The sequence below is a fragment of the Protopterus annectens genome, chromosome 2.part0 (assembly GCF_019279795.1).
Source record: "Protopterus annectens isolate FY-2018-M chromosome 2.part0, PAN1.0, whole genome shotgun sequence".
NCBI classification, from domain to species: Eukaryota; Metazoa; Chordata; order Ceratodontiformes; family Protopteridae; genus Protopterus; species Protopterus annectens.
In genome coordinates, this window is record NC_056728.1 from 68,009,058 (window position 1) to 68,028,736 (window position 19,679).

The following is a 19,679-nucleotide window of genomic DNA, read 5'->3' on the forward strand; positions in this document are numbered from 1 at the left end:
CAAACTATGCAATATAACTGTCAAACTCAGCCCAAGTCCAGTTTAGCAAATATCTGTCATGGTTAAATACAAGCCCACTGTGAACTTCAAAGAGAACCACTCACCTTAATGGAGTCTATCTTTCCTGCAAAAAAGCAAGCACTAGTTAAGAATAACATGAAATAAAAGACCTTTTGAACTATTAGGCCAAACTTCATAAGCCAGCTACCACTCAAAAAGTATACCTGACCACCTCCTAGTAGTAGATATTTCCCTGGATGGGTAAGATGCTTTTGTATGGGAGATCTGGACAGGTTCAATGCCATTTATGTTCCAGGATAAAATTCTGTCCAACTCGGAAGAGAACACATGCATCTCATCACCCAACAAAGCCAACCAGAGAGAGGGTCTTGAATATCCACTTTTGGAAGCAAAGTTGCATAACAGCACAAAGAGTGGAGCCATGCACGAGACAGAGAGAGAAGCTAGCACTGGGCCATATACTGGTACACCTATTACTGATGTCCCAAATCTGCAAATCCAGATTCCATCACTAGCAGAATAACCACAGGGTGTTTTGCACCTGGGCTACGGACCCTGGTGAAGGCTCACCCAGTGACACTTTCTTAACCACAGTTGACCAATCCAGATGGGTTGATAGGGAGAAACATCTTCAGCCTTGAGCTGTGACCAACCCTGGTCCATGACAGGATGACTCAAGGGGCCACTCACTGTGACAAGGCTGGTTGGTCAAGTAACCAAGCTGATCAGGTGAGAGAAAACTAGTACTGGTGAATAGTAAATTACATACAAGCATGAAGGACTGGAACAATCTCTACTTCCTTAGAGACCCATAATGCAACATACTTCTTTTTACAAAGTATCGGGTTCACCCAATCTACAAACTACAGCCCACCTACTGGGAAACATTAGAAACCTTCCCAGTAGTCTATTGATAAGCTTTTCCCTTAATTTTGTAAACTCATTTTTTGTCAAGCATACAAAAAACAGTAACTTTATTGGCACCAGTCAAGGTCGAGATTTGATTTGTGAGAGTTGCAAAATATAATAGGCAAGCACAAAGGATATGCATTTACATAGACAGTAGTCAATCAGTGAAATCATAACATGCTGTCACAGGCATTTACTCATCCTTGAGAACAAAAACATCTCAAAAAGATGTCAAATAATGGCTGATAAAGAGGATAACCCAACTATAGAACAGAACTCCATCAAAGAGAGCTCACAACGTCATATCTAAACTTCTTTGCAAGACAAACACTGTCCAGATCAGAAGAGAAAGCAAGTTAAGCAACAAAGCAATATGATGGGACAACAAAGAGAAACAAACAGTGCTGTATTAATTTAAAATGTTGGCACATAACAGTAAACTTTTTAATTTGTTACCATGTATACATACATGATCATGGAAGTGGACTACTGCCATATTTTTGCTGGGATTGCAAAACACACGCTGAACTTTCCCAAATGCAGAGAAGTGCTTTTTAACCAGATCTTTCTTATTAAGGTGGCCTGGGATATTTTTGCACTGGATTGCTGTAATCTCTCTGAAGGAACTTCCACTGAAACTACTAGACCTCTCACAACGGAGAGACCTGCTGGATGGCACTTTTTCACCAGAGTCTGGAAAAAAAAAGGCAACATTTATGCAGTCAAGTAAATAAAAGTAGTTAATTTGGTCTATCCACGTTTAACTTACGTTTAGTGAAAGTGAACTGCACATTTTTAACAGTAACATCAACCTTGTAAAAAAGAGGAGATAATAACCATGACTGCCAGTCCCCACATGTGACACTTATTTGGGAGGCAAAACTTCAGAAAATACAAGAGTGGCACTTTAATTAGTATTTTTTTTTGGTCTAGGGCTAAGACTTATCTACCTACTAAACAAATTAATGTAACCACCCTTCTTTGCACAGTGCTTGCTCTTCTACAATGCACAACAATGTGACACCACAGGCAAAATGCCACAGTTATAAAGTTACACGGTATGGTAACTATTCAACTTAAAACAATGAAAAAATCACTATAGTAATTTTCGAAAACAATTCAGAATGTGCTTATATAAGAGAGCTACAGAACAGCAGCAGTGAGGTAGACATCTCATCCTCTAAATGAAATAGGACACACTAGCATGCTACACCTTTATTGTACTGAAAATGCAATGGCAATACATTTTAAACTGTTCGTACAGTACTGCAACTACCACTGCATCATTAGTATCCTTGTATAAATCCATTTGTCCTCTGAATTTCAAGCGTCCCTCTCATCTCAAATAACTTTCAAAATTCCATTAACAAACACAGTCTATATTTCAAAAAGGCTCATACTTTCACAGCAGAATCCAAGAGGAGTATCTGTCGCTCAAATTCAAGCATGAGGACAAATGGTCCAGAATGTCTACTCCCCACCTGTGTATGCGCTATACATTCCAATGCCACGTGACCTTCAACAAAGCACCATCTTAACTCCATCCTTCCACTTCTTAATCATCCCTCAAGGGTTCCATGATAAACTGTTCTGCTTTGGGAGCATCTTTCCTTTACAAATTACTGAGATGGCAAGTGGGGGGAAGGATATCATACAAGGGCAATTAACCTCTCACAAGAAAAGGACAAAGAGAAAGCATGGTAAAAGAGATGAATTTAACAGTTTCCTGGCATAAACTTATGCTCTCTAATGTGACACACTGCAAAGGTCTTAAAAGCATGAATGAAAAGTGCAGCTATACCAGTCCTCTTCCCAGCTAGGTCACTTTTACCAAGATAACATAAAAAAATTTGCCAGAGTAACTAGAACCTATTATGATCTGCATACAAGATCTTTGGATACCTTCCAGTGAAAAGAAAATATCCATCAGCCACGAGTTATGGTGAAATAAAAAGAAGATTCTTAATTTTGGGAATGAAAGAACCTAATTATGAAGTAAAGAATCCTGGAGCAAAAAGCACACCTGATGTTTAACAGCAGTACTTTTAAGGCTCAATAAGTGAGCAAGACAAGCAAATTAATATACAAGTCGCAATACCAAGAGGAAATTTCAGGAACATGTCAAGCTGCCAAACAGCTTTTAACATTCTGCTGTTCAGTTGCAGTATAATAGCCAAAAAGTCTTGGCAATCTCAGAGGTGGCACTTTTTCTCACTGCTGTGAAACTTCAGGGTTGGCGTACTAGTGGTCTCCCCCAATTAATACTTTTTTTGCTGGGGGGGGGGGGGCTTCTTTTGTGATCAAAATTGTTTTCTGCCTTTTTTTTTTAACTGAATGACAAACAAATAAAAGCTGGTCAGCGGATGAACATCAATCCAATTTTACAACATTCAGCATCATATTTTTGCACATACATGCGTAGAACATTTTTATACACTGTAGATGTTTTAGGCAGGAGACGCACCAAAGATCTTAGTTTGACTTTGCCAGACATGAAAATAAAAGACAGCAGCAGGTGGAAAATAACAGCAACTCAGCAAAAAAGATTCTAGCATGAAAACAAAAGTTCACTTCACTTGCATTTCTGAGGGACTTACTCAGTAAATGTGTTGTCAAGAAAGTAAGAGTTGCTAGTCTTTAACTGCACCTTTATAATTCAGTGACACTTACAATGCCTAGCAGAACTATAAATACTAGTTAGTTTATAAGAATCTCCTCACCAGGGTATGCACTGGTGAAATATAAAGTCACTAGCACACAGTCTCTAAAACAGTACCTTACTGACTTCCAAGATGGCTGCACGGTGAATAACAGCTTAACTCTAGCGCTCCCCCATGTAAAAACAGAAATTCAGAGAAGGCCAGTAGACTGTTTATGGGCAAATTTCAGTAAATGGATGGTAACTGTACCGCCTGGATGAAACTATAGAAAAGGGAAGAAGGAAAGAAAGTAGTGGAGGAGGAAGTGACCCTACTTCTACGAATCCTTCTACACACTAAGCCTTTTTCTTTTTTTTTTTTTTTTTAATTAAGAAAAAAAAAAAACTGTAAGCCTGTTTCCTACCTTTCCTGTAACTAGTGCTCCAGATACAGATTTGCTGTATCCAGGACTGTATGTAAGCTTCTGAGCCCCCCAAGCCTTTCTGTGTTGGAGGGAAGCCTTCTAGCTTATCAGTGGGAGTGGTAAGCACTAGGTAACCTGTCTACCACATAAGGAGTGGTTCTGGCCCAGAAATTGTAGTTATCGGCCGTTTGGGCAATCTCTTCCATCTCTCTCAACTTTCTGATTTGAAAGCCTGCATTTGCACTTGTTTCTGTCCTGTAACTCGTCTAATGCAGATACAGATTCTTAGTTTTAGCACTTAAATTTGCTTATTCGTGCTCAACTCTTGTTCAGAACTTGTAAGCACTAAATAAACTACTAATTACTATAGCACCCACCCTTCCTCATTACCTAGAGGAAAACAGCTTTTGTACTTACTTTTTTCACTTGCTTAGAGAAAAACAACTCTTGTACTCACTTTTCTCACTTATCTAGAGGAAAATAGTTTTTTATTCAGGCATGTCCAAGGGTCAAGCACCCAGTGTTCTCTCCTGTCTATCTGATGAATCTGGGCATCTTGGGGCAATGTAGAAGTTGCCTCACGTACACAGACAACCCTCTCCTCCTACCACCCAAAACTACAACCTGTGAGAGATGCACTTATCTAGCCAAACTGGAGGTAAAGCTCTCTCCAACCAAGACTGAACTTGACAGTCATGAGCAGAAGGTAAACATTTGCACCACACCACACTCATCACATAGTCTCACTAAACCTACACCACCAAAATCCACATACAGTAACACAAAAACATTCGCGGAGGATCTCAATAATAATCTGTCTAAGCAACAGAGACCTCCTAAGCAGAAACACAAGCAACCTCCATCCCCAAACACAACCCAAATGACACACAGCCAATAGACTTAGTGTTCCACTCAACCACAGCCAATAAGGCAAAACAACGTACCCAACACACTAGTCATAGGTGACTCTATAGTCAGGCACACTGATGTCCCACTCACCAGGCTAAACAAGGAGAAGGTTACTGTCAGCTGCCTGTCGGGTGCCAGGATGAACCACATAAAACATGCACTCGGGTCACTCCACAAGTACAAATATGACTCTGTCATTGTCCATGTTGGTGTGAATGACCTAAGACATACCTCCCTGGACTACATGAAAAGATGCATGGAAGAGCTCTCCGATCTTGTAGCCCAGGCAGGTATGACCCTAGCCCTGAGTAGCATTCTGCCATCGCCCAGAATGACACCGCAGTACAAGGACAAAATGACTGACTTCAACAATTGGCTAAGCTTCTGGTATCATTCTAAGGGGATCCAGTATCTGTCTGCTTGGGATGACATGGTCGACAGACCACGATGATTTGCCACAGATGGCCTGCACCTGTCGCCCCTGGGATTCCGGATACTTGCTGCCGCTATAGTGCCTTTTTTAGGCAAGTTTCAAATAACAAATTCACCACCTTAACAGGAACAGGCAAGCAAAAACTGAGGGTAATGCTACTCAATGATAGAAGTCTAAATCTCAAAATGCACTCACTCGAGGCACTACTTAAAATGGAGAACATCAATTTCTGTGCAGTGACCGAGACCTGGTTCAAGGCTCCAGAGAGCACCCCTGCACTACCAGGCTATAACTCATACCACACTTTTCGGCCATGTAACCTGGGCCGAAACACCAAAGGCGGAGGTGTGTCCATTTTCATTAAGGATATCCACACCTCCAGGCTAGTTGCTCAGCATAATGCATCCGAGGTTATCCAAGTGCAACTAACTCTGGGCAAAACTGCAATCCAAATTGTAGCTTGCTACAGATCCCCCACCATGCCCCAGGATTCCCACTTTTCTTGATGTACTGGAAAATATTAGGGTTCAACCAAACACCCTAATAATGGGCGACTTCAACTACCTCACCATTAACTGGGAAAACTACTCATGTACCAACTCCTTAGCTCAACGCTTTCTGGAATTCATAAACTCCAATGCCCTGGATCAACTTATCCACACCCCCACCAGGGGCAACAATATCCTAGACCTAGTCATTATCAACATGACGGACTAGTGTTCCACACCTGAAGTCAACTCCTCGTTGGTCCGATCCAACATTAAGCTAATCACCCTTGATATCCACATCTCCCCCCCCCCCATTAAGGAAACCACGGTAAAAAAATTCTCCAAAGCCAGCTTCATGCTTCTTAAGGCAAAAGTGGTGAACTTCATGACACCCATGCAGATGGACAATCCAGTTACAACTGCTGAATCCTACACAAATGCACTCTATAAGCACTTACACGAGTGCATGGATCGTGCTATCTGAAACAGAACCAAGATGCTATCCTCCAAAAAAAAGAAGCCAATCTGGTGGTCCCCTGCCATAAACAAACTGTACAACAGAAGGAAGAAACTGTTGCAAGAGAGTAAAATTCCATGAGTGGAGAAACTCCCTGGTCAGCCTCAGTAAGAAGCGGAGATCCCTTATAAGATCCTCCAAAGCTAGCTACGAAAACAAAATCGCCACTAATTCTAAGGACAACCACAAAGCATTCTATAGCTATGTCAAGAATTTCGATGGCAACACCCACATCTGCTCTGAGGTACAGCACAATGGCACGAAAATTACGGAACCTACTGATATTGCCAACATCCTGGCAGATTTACCCCCCCACCCCACCCCCTAAAGGCCCCATATCTATATAGGAAGAATGCAGAGTCGTCGTAATCACAACTACGCAGGTAAAAGCTGCACTCTCTAAAGCCAAAAACACAGCATCCATGGGACCAGACAACATCCCAGGCTGCGTTTTACACGAACTTCAGAACGAACTGGCTCCCCACTTAAGCACCATGTTCAATAATAGCCTCGCATCAAGCTTTGTGCCCACTGAATAGCGCACAGCAACAGTTATCCCACTCCACAAAGGGGGAGCCACCACTGATCCGGCCTGACGAGTCTGCAAGGCCATGGAACGTATCATCATGGAACTCAAACAAAGACATTGGTAACCTCCAAACTCTGGATCCCACCCAGTTCAGGTTTGTGAAAGGCAGATCATGCCTCCTGAACCTGATTGACTTCTTTGAGGCAGTCACCAAAGCTGTAGATGAGGGTAAGGTGGTTCACACAGCCTATCTTGACCTCGCCAAGGCTTTCGACACCATCCCCCATTCCGGAATTATAGCTAACATCACTAAACTAGGTATAAATCCCTACGTCACAAGATGGGTTGCCAACTGGCTCACTGACAAAACCCACACTGTAAAAGTTGCATACTCCAAATATGACCTCAAAGCAGTGACAAGTGGAGTACCACAGGGTTCCATCTTGGGACCTCTCCTGTTTGGTAGCTACTTCTCTGAAGTACAGGCTAACACAGAAGGTCTCTGGCTAACAGTTCGCAGATGACTGCAAACTAGGAGCCATAGTCAAGTCCCCAAATGATGTGGATGTCCTACAGAAGGGCCTCGCTGAGACAGATGCCTGGTGTCAGAGCCATGGCCTCAAGTTCAATGCCAAAAAGTGCAGTGTCATCCCCTTTGGTAAAACTCTGTACCCATGAACTACCACATAGGCAGCAATCTACTTAACACCGAATGTGCGATAAGAGACCTTGGGACCCAGCTGGACAGTAGTCTCTCCTTTGATAGTCACATCGCCACAGTAGTCAGGAAGTCCTTCTATGTGGCACACCTCATGATAAAAGGGTTCTCATCCAGGAAAAAAAGAGGTCATTGTTCCCCTCTACTTGACCCTCATTAAACCCATTATAGAGTACAATGCCCCTTTTGGAATGTACCTCAAAAGACATCTGCAGCAGCTGGAAAGGCTACAGAAGTACTTCACAAAGAGTATTACTGGCCTCACACAAATGCCCTACACTGACCGCCTCAAAAAACTCCAGCTTTATGTAGCTTATCGCGTACTCCGAGGTGATCTCTGCCTAACATATAAAGCTATGTCAAACCCAGAGCTGTTGGACATGCTACACCTAAAGAAATCCTAATCCCTCTGAGCTACACGCTCTAGGGACCTAAACCTTGTCACCACAATAAACAGGACATGCTGGAGGGATAGATTCATGTCCCCAGAGACTTCCCATATACTGGAACAGGCTACCCATCTATGTCAAACAAAGTTCTTCATTAGCACTCCAAGAAAAATCTTGATAAGTGGATGGGAAATAGGAAATACTCCCTTTCCAGTTTTCCTATTTACTATATCTCCCCTTGACCTTCAATATCTTTAATTACACTCTACTCCCCACACACACATCTACTCCTGCCAGCCTTTCAACAGTTCTCCATAATCTCTTACCTTCAGACTTACCTGCACATTTTTCATTCCTCACTGACCGTCACCCCTGACAATCCACTCTCGTGCCTCTTCCCGCTCCGTTCGCCCTGCGGGCTCCCTCCGCTCCCCTACCCTGCCCCCAATTCCCACCCGCCCCCAGTGCTCCTACATTTATTCCTCCATAGCCACACCCACATCACATTCACACCAATCAAACTGTTCAAATAATTACCTCCGCCAAACACCACTATCACACCCGCTTTACCTCACCTCTTAACCCTCCTTGCAACAGCACCCCACCTATTTAATAATTCTCTTTACCTGCTTAAAGTACTCTGCCAGTTACTTTTCTCCCTACATCCCACACAAATATGTCTAAACCAACTACCCCGTACCAACTACAAGTCTTACTCTTATCCTCACTAACTACTGCCTATCTCTTATCCGCCTACAAACATCCACTATACTCTACGCTTCTCTCCCCCTCTAAACATGCTTCCACACCACCATTAATTATCTATCCAGTATTTCTTAACCCTATATCTAAACCTAGCTACATACTTGCCAAATACCATAGAATAACTCCTATTAAGTATACCAACCAGAACACTGAAAAGTAATTGACTTCTATCATAAGCCTCTCATCCCTAAACACATTATACTGCTACACTTAATACTAGATGGGGATATTCGCCCTAACCCAGGCCCAAACAATATCCTTAACACTCCAACCTGCAACCCAAATAAAACTAATAACCCAAACACCAAACCATCTAACTCACTATCTATAGCTCACCTCAATATATGTAGCATTGGCAACAAAATTGCTCAACTTCATGCCCTTTTAGATGTTCACTTATTTGACATCTTATGCCTATCTGAAACTTGGCTAAAACCTACTGTTAAACACAATGAAGTCACTCCACCAGGGTACAATATCATTAGACTTGACTGCACAGTCAAAAAGGGAGGAGGGGTAGCAATCCTCTATAAAGCAGAACTTCAGGTTACTACTCTAAACGTTAACCCACCATCAAACAATAGTGCTGAAATACTTATCACTAAACTTCAAATTAACACACATAAGTCCATAAACATTACCTGTATATACCTTCCCCCAGGTAATAACATCAGTACACTTGAAAATATCCTTAACTGGCTTTCAATCAATCTCCCACAAGAAACCATGGTACTAGGAGATTTCAATATAGACTGGATGACCTATAGTAATATACACCCAACCACATATTAACCTTTATGGCTTCTCACAAACAATTAACTCCCCTACCAGAACTAATAGAATCAACAACAAAGAAAGTACCTTGGACTGGATTCTTACAAATAATCCTCAGCAAACATATAAAGCAGGTACCCTCCTAGATGACCTCAGTGACCATTCACTAACCTATATTATCAGACATAAGACCAACCTAACTTTCCCTCTCTCCTATAGAACAATACGCACAAAAAAACACTAACTCAGAACTTTTCCAAACTGAACTCAAACAATGTAATTGGTCACCATTAAAATTTCTTCCACTTAATGAAGCCATAGAATACTTCAATACAATATTCCTAGCAATCCTGAATCATCACACCCCACCACGCTCAGTTAGATATAAAACTAACCCAGCACCTTGGCTCACCAATAATACCAGGCAAAAAATCCTTCTCAGAAATAAATCCTGGGCAAAATTGTGCGCGACTAAAACGCCCTCAGATCACCAAACCTTTAAACAACATAGAAATAATACCAAAAAGCCATCCTATTAGACAAAAAGAACTTTTACCTTCAAACACAGCAAACCTACCATAATGCACCACAAAAATTCTGATCTAGCATTAAACTTCTTTACCCACGTCAATCTATCACACCCAACCCACTAAGCTCTAACCCTATCAATCCCTCACATACTGCTAATGCCTTCAATTCATTTTTTACTGATGCTATCCAAAATCTTGCTAGCCATCTTTCTCCTGACACCTCAAATCTGCCAACTTCTACCACTATCCTACCTCCACCTTTCCATTTACAACCAGTGTCTACTTCCTTCATCTGTTCCCTTCCTTCATCTGTTCCCTTCTCCAAAAATTAAAGCCTACCACACCATCAGCTGACCAACTCCCAGCAGAATTCCTGCAAAAAGGAGCTAAAGCCATAGCTTACCCCATTTCTATTCTGATCAACAGAACCATAAATGAAGGAACTATCCCATCTACCTTGAAAATTTCCCATATCATCCCACTACATAAAGGGGGACACTCCAACAAGTATTCTAACTTCCGTCCAATAGCTTTATCTACCCTTGCAAAAATAATGGAAAAATGCATCCATAAGCAATTACTTTCACACCTTCTCCATCACAACTTGCTTGCCGACTGTCAACATGGTTTCAGACCTTTCCACAGTACCACCACTGCCCTGCTATCCTTCACAGACACTATTAACAAAAACCGCAACAACAATAATCTTTCCTCTGCATTCTTCATTGATTTATCTAAGGCCTTTTACATGGTTAATCACCAACTCCTCATACACATACTGAAAACCCTCTCATTTGATCCCCAAACCATGAATTGGTTTAAATCTTACCTTGAAAACAGGCAGTACTTTGGCAAAATAAACTATCCAATAACCTTCCTATCTCCCTCAGCGTTCCTCAGGGCTCCATTTTAGGTCCACTCCTTTTTTCCATTTATATTAAATGACCTACAAACAGCTATACCACACGCCACCTGCATTCAATATGCAGATGACTCTACTATTATTTGTACAGCCACCTCTGAAACTGAACTTAAATCTCTTACCCAAAAAGCTTTCAATACTATAGAACAATGGTTTTCAAACCGCTGTCTCCTCCTTAACCCTAAGAAAACTAAATTGTTACTTTTCACTCCTACCCAAAAATCAACTCCCATCCACCTCACACTTTTATCAAATGATGGCACTATCATTTCCCCCGACCCAACCACTAAACTCTTAGGAATAACAATTGACAACCACCTCAACTTTGATACCCACATTAACAATACAATAAAATTAGTGAACAAAAAACTGGGATCCCTTTACAGAATTAAGCCCTTTCTAACTCCAATAGCTAGGGCTGTTACAGCCAGAACCCACTTAATCTCAACCCTATTCTATGCCTCCCCTATATATACTAATTTATCTAAAAACAACCTCAACAAACTGGCCACATCCTATAATAATATTGCTAGGTTTGCCACAGGCTCTCCATTCAGAACCCATCATTGTCTGAATCTAAAACAACTAGACTGGCTAGAATTTCACAACCAGCTTCAATTTCTACAGCTTCCCACTGTCCACAAGGCCCTGTATAAGCCCACCGACACACATATACTCTCTACCATCATTACACCTTATAATAACAATAAGAACCTACGTTCCTCCAATAAACTGCTGATTAATACTTCAAGATCCAAACATTCAGCAGGTGACTCCCTGTACTCTAACTCTGTAGGAAAACTATGGAATTTACTACCCACTGATCTCACTACACAAATGTCACTGCCACTATTTAAAAAGAATCTAAAGCTCTTTCTTAAGACACACTGGCTCTGCTCCTGTACTAACCCTAACTAACTTTTCTTCTTACAACTACTCTAATACCTAATAATTTCTGACTTAAGAATCTAAATACCATGTTATTGCAAATATACTGCATGTATACATAGATATTGTATCTCAAATACAATATCCATTGATTATTACTGCTAGTTCTATTCCTTGCTTAGACTAATGTATCTTTTATATATTTTTTAAAAAAATTTGTAACAACTGCTTTTTTAGTTCTTGGTAAGTTTGAACTGCTATTACTTTAAATGTATGTATGGATTTTCCATTCGTTTTGTTTTTTTTTTTTTTTTTTGGAGCTTTTCTCCCCGGGCCTCTACTGAAAATGGACATGTATCCAGCTAGACTAGCCCGGTCAACAAATGTAAAATAAAATAAAATAAATACACCCCGGGGATCACTTCTGTGTCTCTGCTCGACAGTAGCACAGGAAAATAACTTTCTTGGGTAGCGTAAGCCAGGGGACCTCATTGGCTAGGCTTACATAGGCCCTTGGGTCGATAGCCTAGTACCTACCTATGAACCTAAGAGGAGGAGATGGAAAGAAAGGAAGAAATATAGAAAAAAAAGGAAAACTTTTAGAGTACTTACAGACCAAAAAACACTGAAGATTTCCCTGGAGGGAGTTCATCGATGGACCCTGTAGCTATTTAAGCGAGCGGCAAACGAAATCTGGGGCATGGAGGGAAAGTGAGGCGTGATGGGTAGTAGAGGAGGAGCTCAGCTTTTGGCTCCAAGGCTGGAGTATATGGCCAAATCTGATCCAAGGATGGATCCAAGACCCATAGGCTGAAGACCAAATGACAACAACTTCAGATCCTACAATTCAAAGTGCAAAGGGATGATGATAAAAAGTACAGTTGTGTACCTACCATAAATGTAGATGTTCGAGTGTATTCACTGTTGCAGTCATTACACTTGGGTTATCCTGCTGGCAGGCTACCCGCAGTTGGCCTGAATTACAAAGTCTTGGTCCGGCATTGGTTGCTGTTGCGTCTTCCCTGACATCAGTGCGTCAGGGGTATATAAGATGCAGCAGACGCCATTTTCTTCAGTTTTTCTTGCCCCAGATGTCAGGTGCCCCCAAAATGGTACGCTAAGAATTATGCCAATAAATATGCATGCACTAAAGTAAACATTTCCTTCATCTAACAGCAAATACACCACATAGGTTGTATAGGATAGAGAAGTACAGATAAATCCCAGCAAAGAAAAGGGGGATGGTGGGTGGGTAACCTGGACTGCAACAGTGAATACACTCGAACATCTACATTTATGCTAGGTACACAACTTTACTATGTTCATCGTGTTTCACTGTTGCAGTCATTACACTTGGGTTGAATCCCAAAGCTGAGGTTGGGTGGCTGGATCTAAATTGGATTAGAAGGGGCTATAAGGCCCTGCAGAACTGCAGTGGCAAAGCCTGCTCTGGATTTAGAGTAGAGAGGTAAGTGGTAGTGTTTGGTAAAAGTGTGCACTGATCTCCAAGTTGCAACCTCTAAAATGTCTTTGGTTGGTACTCCTCTGAGGAAGGCTGCTGCTCTGGCTGAATGTGGCCTAATCCCCTTAGGCACTGATTTGCCATGTTGTACATAGCAGAAACGAATGCAGTGACCTATCCATTCTGAAATGGTCTGCTTTGAGATAGCTTTTCCTTGTGATCCTGCAGCATATGCCACTAAGAGTTGCTCGGTCTTTCTGAAAGCTTTAGTTCTACCCAAGTAGAAGCGTAGCTGTCTGTGTATGTCCAAAGAATGTAGGAGTCTCTCACCCTTATTCTGTGGGTTTGGATAAAAAGTAGGCAAATGAATGGTTTGGTTAAGGGGCACACTGGACACTACCTTAGGCATAAATGTCGGGTTCGTCAGAGAAACCCTGTCTGGATGAAAAATGATAAAAGATTCCACAGCCATGAGTGCCTGTAACTCTGAGGCTCGTCTTGCAGAGGTTATTGCTAGGAGCAGAGCTGTTTTCCATGATAAGAACTTTATCTCAGCTGTATTGGCTGGCTCAAATGGCGGCAGTGTGATTTTTTCCAAGACATAGTTGAGATCCCATGCAGGTACTGGTGCTCTCCTTGGAGGTCTTATGTTTTTGGCCCCTCTGAGGTACTGCCTTAGCAATGGATGAGAAAAAATAGGTGGTTCCGTATTGTAATGAGCTAAAATGGCAGAAGCATGGATTTTAATTGATGAAAAGGATAGGCCTTTGTCCAGCATCTCAGTTAGGTATTGTAAAATCTGAGGAATATTTGGTACAAACGTGTCAATTCCTTGTGCCTGGCTCCAAACACAGAATCTCTTCCATTTTTCTGCATAAGATTTACTGGTACTGGGCCTTCTGGCCTCCAAAGTAACATCCATTACTGCTTTAGAGAGAGGTATGTTCTGAATGACTACATTATCCGCCATGCTGCCAGATTTAGGGCCCCGAGTTGGCTGTGCAGGTTCTGATTGTTTTGTTGGGTCAGTAAGTGAGAAATTAGAGGTAATGTCCAGGCTGGGCCTTGAGACAAGCTCTTCAGGATTGGGTACCAGTGCTGGCAGGGGCAGTCTGGGGCAATCAAAATAATTTTTGGCTTCTCTTGTCTGAGCTTTAGGAGTACCTTGGGGCGGAGAGGCAGAGGAGGAAAGGCATAAACTGTTAGGGTTTCCCAGCTGAATGATAGAGCATCCACTTTCCATGCTTGCTTGTGATAAGTCCTTGTGCAGAATCTCTAATTGGCAGTTGTGGGGGAAGGCAAATAGATCTATGGGCATCCCCATTTCTTTGTTATTATGCTGACGACTTGTGGATCCAGTTTTCACTCGTGGGGATCCGTGAGGTTTCTGCTTAATTCGTCTGCCAGAGTATTTATCTTTCCTGGCAGGAATTGTGCTTGCAGGTGTACTTGATAAGCCAATGCTGTGTCCCACAAAGTCATGGCTTGTCTGCAGAGGGGGTAGGAATGTGTGCCTCCCTGCTTATGTACCACATGACTGTAGTATTGTCCATCCTTATCATTAGTTGTCCTGGATGAAGTAGATCCTTGAAAGCTGTCAGGGCATTCTAAACAGCTAGCATATCTTTTGATTGATACGAAGATGCCTTTGGCTTGTGGGCCATGTGCCCTGAATACATTTTCCTGCCATGTGGGCCCCCCAGGCATAGTCTGATGCATCTGTGACTGCCTCGCTGTGGGTAGGTTGAATGGCTGTCCCTTGTTGTGGTGACAGGCCTGTGCCCACCATCGAAACTCCTGTTGCAGGCAAGGAAGGAGGATAAATTAATGTTTCCAGGCTGTGGCAATGTTGAGTCCAAACACTTTTTAGATACCATTGTAGTTTCCTCATATGCAGTCTGGCATATGGAATTAGTAGAATGCAGGATGCCATGAAACCCAAAGCCTGCAGAATTTTTCTTGCAGATAACTGGGTTTTTGTTGCCAACATTTTGAAGTAAGAAGTCAGTTGCCTTTATTTGACTGGCGTGAGATAAGCCATCTAGGCAGTTGTATTTAAGCTTGCACCCAGGAATATTATCTCTTGAGAGGGTACTAGTTTTGATTTCTTTTCGTTTAATGTGTACCCTAGGCAAATTAATAATCTTTTTACAAATGCCAGATGCTTTAGTAGAATGTCCTTGTTCTCTGCTTGAATAAGGCAGTAGTCCAAGTACGGATATATTTGAATTCCTCTTTGTCTGCAAAATGCAATTACTGGTGCCAGGCATTTTGTGAAGACCCTGGGTGCAGTAGATAAGCCAAAGGGCAGTGCAGAGAATTGGTAGTGCATTGAGCCAGATATGAATCTGTGGTATCTTCTGCAAGATTGTCTGATTGGTACATGCAGGTAAGCCTCTTTTAGCTCCAAAGTTACAAGCCAAGCCTTCTTACCCAGCATGGGCAGAAGCTGCTGCAAAGTCAACATTTTGAATTTTGGAACGTCCAGAAAAGTAAAGACAGGTCCAGTATTGGTCTCCAGGCTTTGTCCTTTTTGGGTACCAAGAAAAGTCTTGAGTAAAATCCTTGTCCCTGCTCTTGCTGCGGTACTTGCTGAATGGCTCTCATGTCCATGAGGGATGAAACTTGTTTTTGTGCCTCTGCCCATTGATTGTGTGGCAGGTCTGGGATACCTTTTGCCCTTGGCAGGGTGTGAAAGTGGAACCTGTAGCCCTGGGACACTATATTCAAGACCCATTTGTCCTGGGTGATCATGTGCCAATTCTGAGAAAAAAAGTGCTAGTTTTCCCCCCAAGGGGGCTGCCAAAAGATAAGTACTTGGTGTTGGCAGAGGAAAGTCATTGGGACTGTTTCCTGTATGGCTGTGACGTGTCTTCTCCGCTTTTGGAGGTAGAAGCGCCCCACTGTTTAGGCCTGTATGAGCCCTGGGGCTGGGATCTGCCTCTGGGGCATCTGTACCTGCCTCGTTTTGGCCTGTCTGACACTGGAAAGGACCAGTTCTTTGTAGGCCAGTTCCTGCTAAATCTGGGTGGTTGTACGTGTAAGAAATCCTTTACTGTTTGCATAGATTTCGCTTTGTCCTCCATTTTCTTCAACACCTCCTCTGCTTTAACACCAAATAAAGTATCATGCTGTAACAGAGCATCTAATCATTTTGCTTTAACATGATCAGGCAGATTCTGTTCCTTTAACTAAGCATGCCTCCTAATGACAGAACCCGTAACTGCGGTCCTGCAAGAGGCCTCCAGAGAATCAAAACCACATTGCAATGTATGCTTTCTCACTTGCTCAGTTGCATGCAATAAATCTTGCATTTCCTTATTTTCTGCACAATCAGAATTAATCAACATTTTCTGTTTAAGCAGTGACATTAAGTATTGCTGATATTTAAGCATATGAAATTGACAATTTAAAGCCCTTACAGCCAAAGTAGCAAAAGTGTAAACCTTTTCCCCCCCATCTGTCTAGTGCTCTTGAATCCATATCAGAGGGAATAGGGTTTTTTGCAGTAGAAGCCTTGACCCATTTGGGACCCTGAGAAATGGTTTCTGGGTCAGCAGTAGGGTTTTTATAAAGAAATTTATGTGAACCTGGAACCCTGTAGTATCTGTCTGGTTTAACAGGGGCAGGGGGTAGAGAGTCAGGAGAAAGGCCGGACTCTGAAAATACATCATCCACAATGTCTAACAAATGGGGAATAGCAAGAGGCCTGTGCTGAGGTACTAAAAGAAAATCTCTAAGCATTTTCTTTGATTCTGAGAAGCGTTGGCTCTCCCAGTGGAAGTGCTCCCTCATGGTATGCAGGGTTTCCCCGAAAGAATAATCCTCAGGAGGAAAGGCTGAAGGGATAGATTCTTCAGCATCAGAATCCTCATAGGGAGAAAGAGAGTATTCCTGTTCAGAGGAGGAGTCAGAGGAAATGGAAACCTGATCTGAAGAATGATATTCTGTCTCTTGCCTAGGCCTCTTATCAGGAGGGGGGAACGGAACCCCTGATCAAGGTAATTAGGTCTTCGGCCATTTTGAGCATCTGTTTTTTAGGCATGGAAGTCTGTCCAGTAGAATGCTGTACTTGTTTCTTTGTCTTTAGGGCTGCTTTAGTCTTTGCTTTTAAAGCTGAGGTAGGCTTTACATATAACTGTGTAGGTCTGAAAACACCCTCAGAAGCCGATGCCTGCTCAGTGGCTCCGGACCCATCTGAGGGGATAGTTTCCAAGTGTCCAATACCTTGAGTATCCAGAGGCCTAGTTGGCTCCACGTGGGAGTCGGAAACGGCCTGTGGCTCTGAGGCAGCAGGCGTCAGGGGCTGCAAAAGTGCCTCACTGACAACAGGCGAACCGGCGACTGGCTTAGTGGTAGCCTCGTCGTCGGTTTTGGACCTCGGATGCCTATTCTTTTCTTTTTCCTTGCGCTTTTTATAAACTCCTGTCATCGGCTGTTCTGACGGCATTATATAACTGAATCTTCGGCTAAAGTAATGAAAGGCAAAATCGTACCGACGTTTAATAGTGAGTTGGTTAAATCTAGCTCAAAACCGACAGCTAGCAACGTTGTGATCAGGGCCTAGGCAAGGAATACAGTAAGAATGAAAATCCTTATGAGGTATTTGCTTCCCACAAGAAATACAATTGTTAACTTTTTCTGACATCGGTCTGGAGCAAGAAAAAAGTTTCCCCAATGAGGTACTTAGCTTTAATGAAGACTTTGGATCTGAAATTAGTCTCTGAAAATCTCAGGAGTCGGCCGACCGGCACTTGCGAACAGCTTTTGCTTCAGGCACCGCGCGGCAAGAAAGACTGGAGAAAATGGCATCAGCTGCATCTTATATACCCCTGGCACACTGACGTCAGGGAAGAGGTGACAGCAACTGACGCCAGACCAAGACTTTGGAATTCAGGCCGACTGCGGGTAGCCTGCCAGCAGGATAACCCAAGTGTAATGACTGCAACAGTGAAACACGATGAACATCAGGGGTGAAGCTGAAGAAACAAGGAGAGACTTGGATTTTGGATGTAGACCTTTAAGGAGAACAACAATAATCATACAGAACATCACATTTACAAAGCCCCAGAAATTATTTTAAGTAGTGAGCCAACACGGGAATGGAGAAAGCAGATTCTGCCGATAGGGATGATTGCAATTAGGGATACAGACACTGGGCAAGACGGGGCTGGAATATACTGCAGAAAACTGACAAAGGAACAAAGGCATTGGGAGCAAATAGCTAGACAGGGGAAGGTAATAGAATAGGAAGTTGTCAAGTATTTATCAAGAAGGATATCAGAGTAGAGGCAAAAAGAAACAGGGGGTCCTAAACAAAAGGCCAGCACTGGTAGAGTTTTAAATAGAATCTAGAACTAGAACACAAGCTGCCATTAAGAATGGAATCAGTAGAGTATTTCAGAGCTACACAGTTAAGGCTCCTATACATAGCACAAGCAGAGACCTATAATTCAATGTGGAAAGGGATGATGATAAAGAAACAGGAGATAAGCTCAACAAGAATGCACTGGGATTTTGGATGTATACCTTTAAGAAGAATAATAGCCATACAAAACATTATATTCATAAAGTAGCAGAAAAAAGAATTAAGCCAACACTGGAATAGAGAAAGGAGATTCTGCCGACAGGGATGACTGCAATTAGGAATACAGACAAAAGACAAGAGAGACCGACAGAATTTATTGGAGAAAACTGGCAAAGAAACCAAGGTATTGGGAGCAAATAACTAGAGAGGGGAAAGGGAACAGAATGGGAAGACGCCAAGAATTTATTTGGACTGCATGTCAGAGATGGCCTTCACTATTTAGAGATTGATATCAAACTACAGGCAAAGAGAAAGCAATGGGGGTCCTAAACGGAAGACCAGCACTCAGAGTTTTCAGTAGAGACTAAACCAGAAGCGGCCATTAAAAAAGGAATAATTTGTAGAGCATATAAAATACTGCATGATAACTATAAGAATCAATCAGAGGAGGTTAGAAAGGACTGGGAAGAGAGATTGTATAAAACAATTCACAAAGAAACAATGCTGGGTATATGTATGTCTCCCAGATATGCAACAGAATCTACAAGATTTAAGATTTTTGCTTGGAAATGTTTACAGAGATATTTTTATATCTCAAATAGACTCCAGAGAATTTTTCCTCAGGTAGACAGCACATGTTGGAGGTGGGACGAGGAAGAAAGAACTGGCAAACTTTAAAGATTGCCTGCAGACTACTCTGTCAGAGACGGAGCTGTGATACAGAATCAGAATTGCCTAGAGAGAGTACGGCCTTACAGAGTCTAACTATGCTGGCTGCCCAAAATTTAATTACTAGAAAATGGAAATCAAAATCTAAAACAACTGTACTAGAAGT

General features: G+C 42.2%; 1 protein-coding gene across 1 annotated transcript in view; it reads right to left on the reverse strand.

Moving 5' to 3' along the window:
* The window catches only part of LOC122792701 (germinal-center associated nuclear protein-like), a 1,487,771-nt gene that overhangs the window by 1,309,357 nt on the left and 158,735 nt on the right, over positions 1-19,679 (reverse strand). Inside the window, exon 3 of the mRNA XM_044060286.1 lies at positions 1,400-1,623. Coding sequence (XP_043916221.1) covers positions 1,400-1,623 — 224 coding nt within the window. The remainder of the gene's footprint in view (positions 1-1,399; positions 1,624-19,679) is intronic.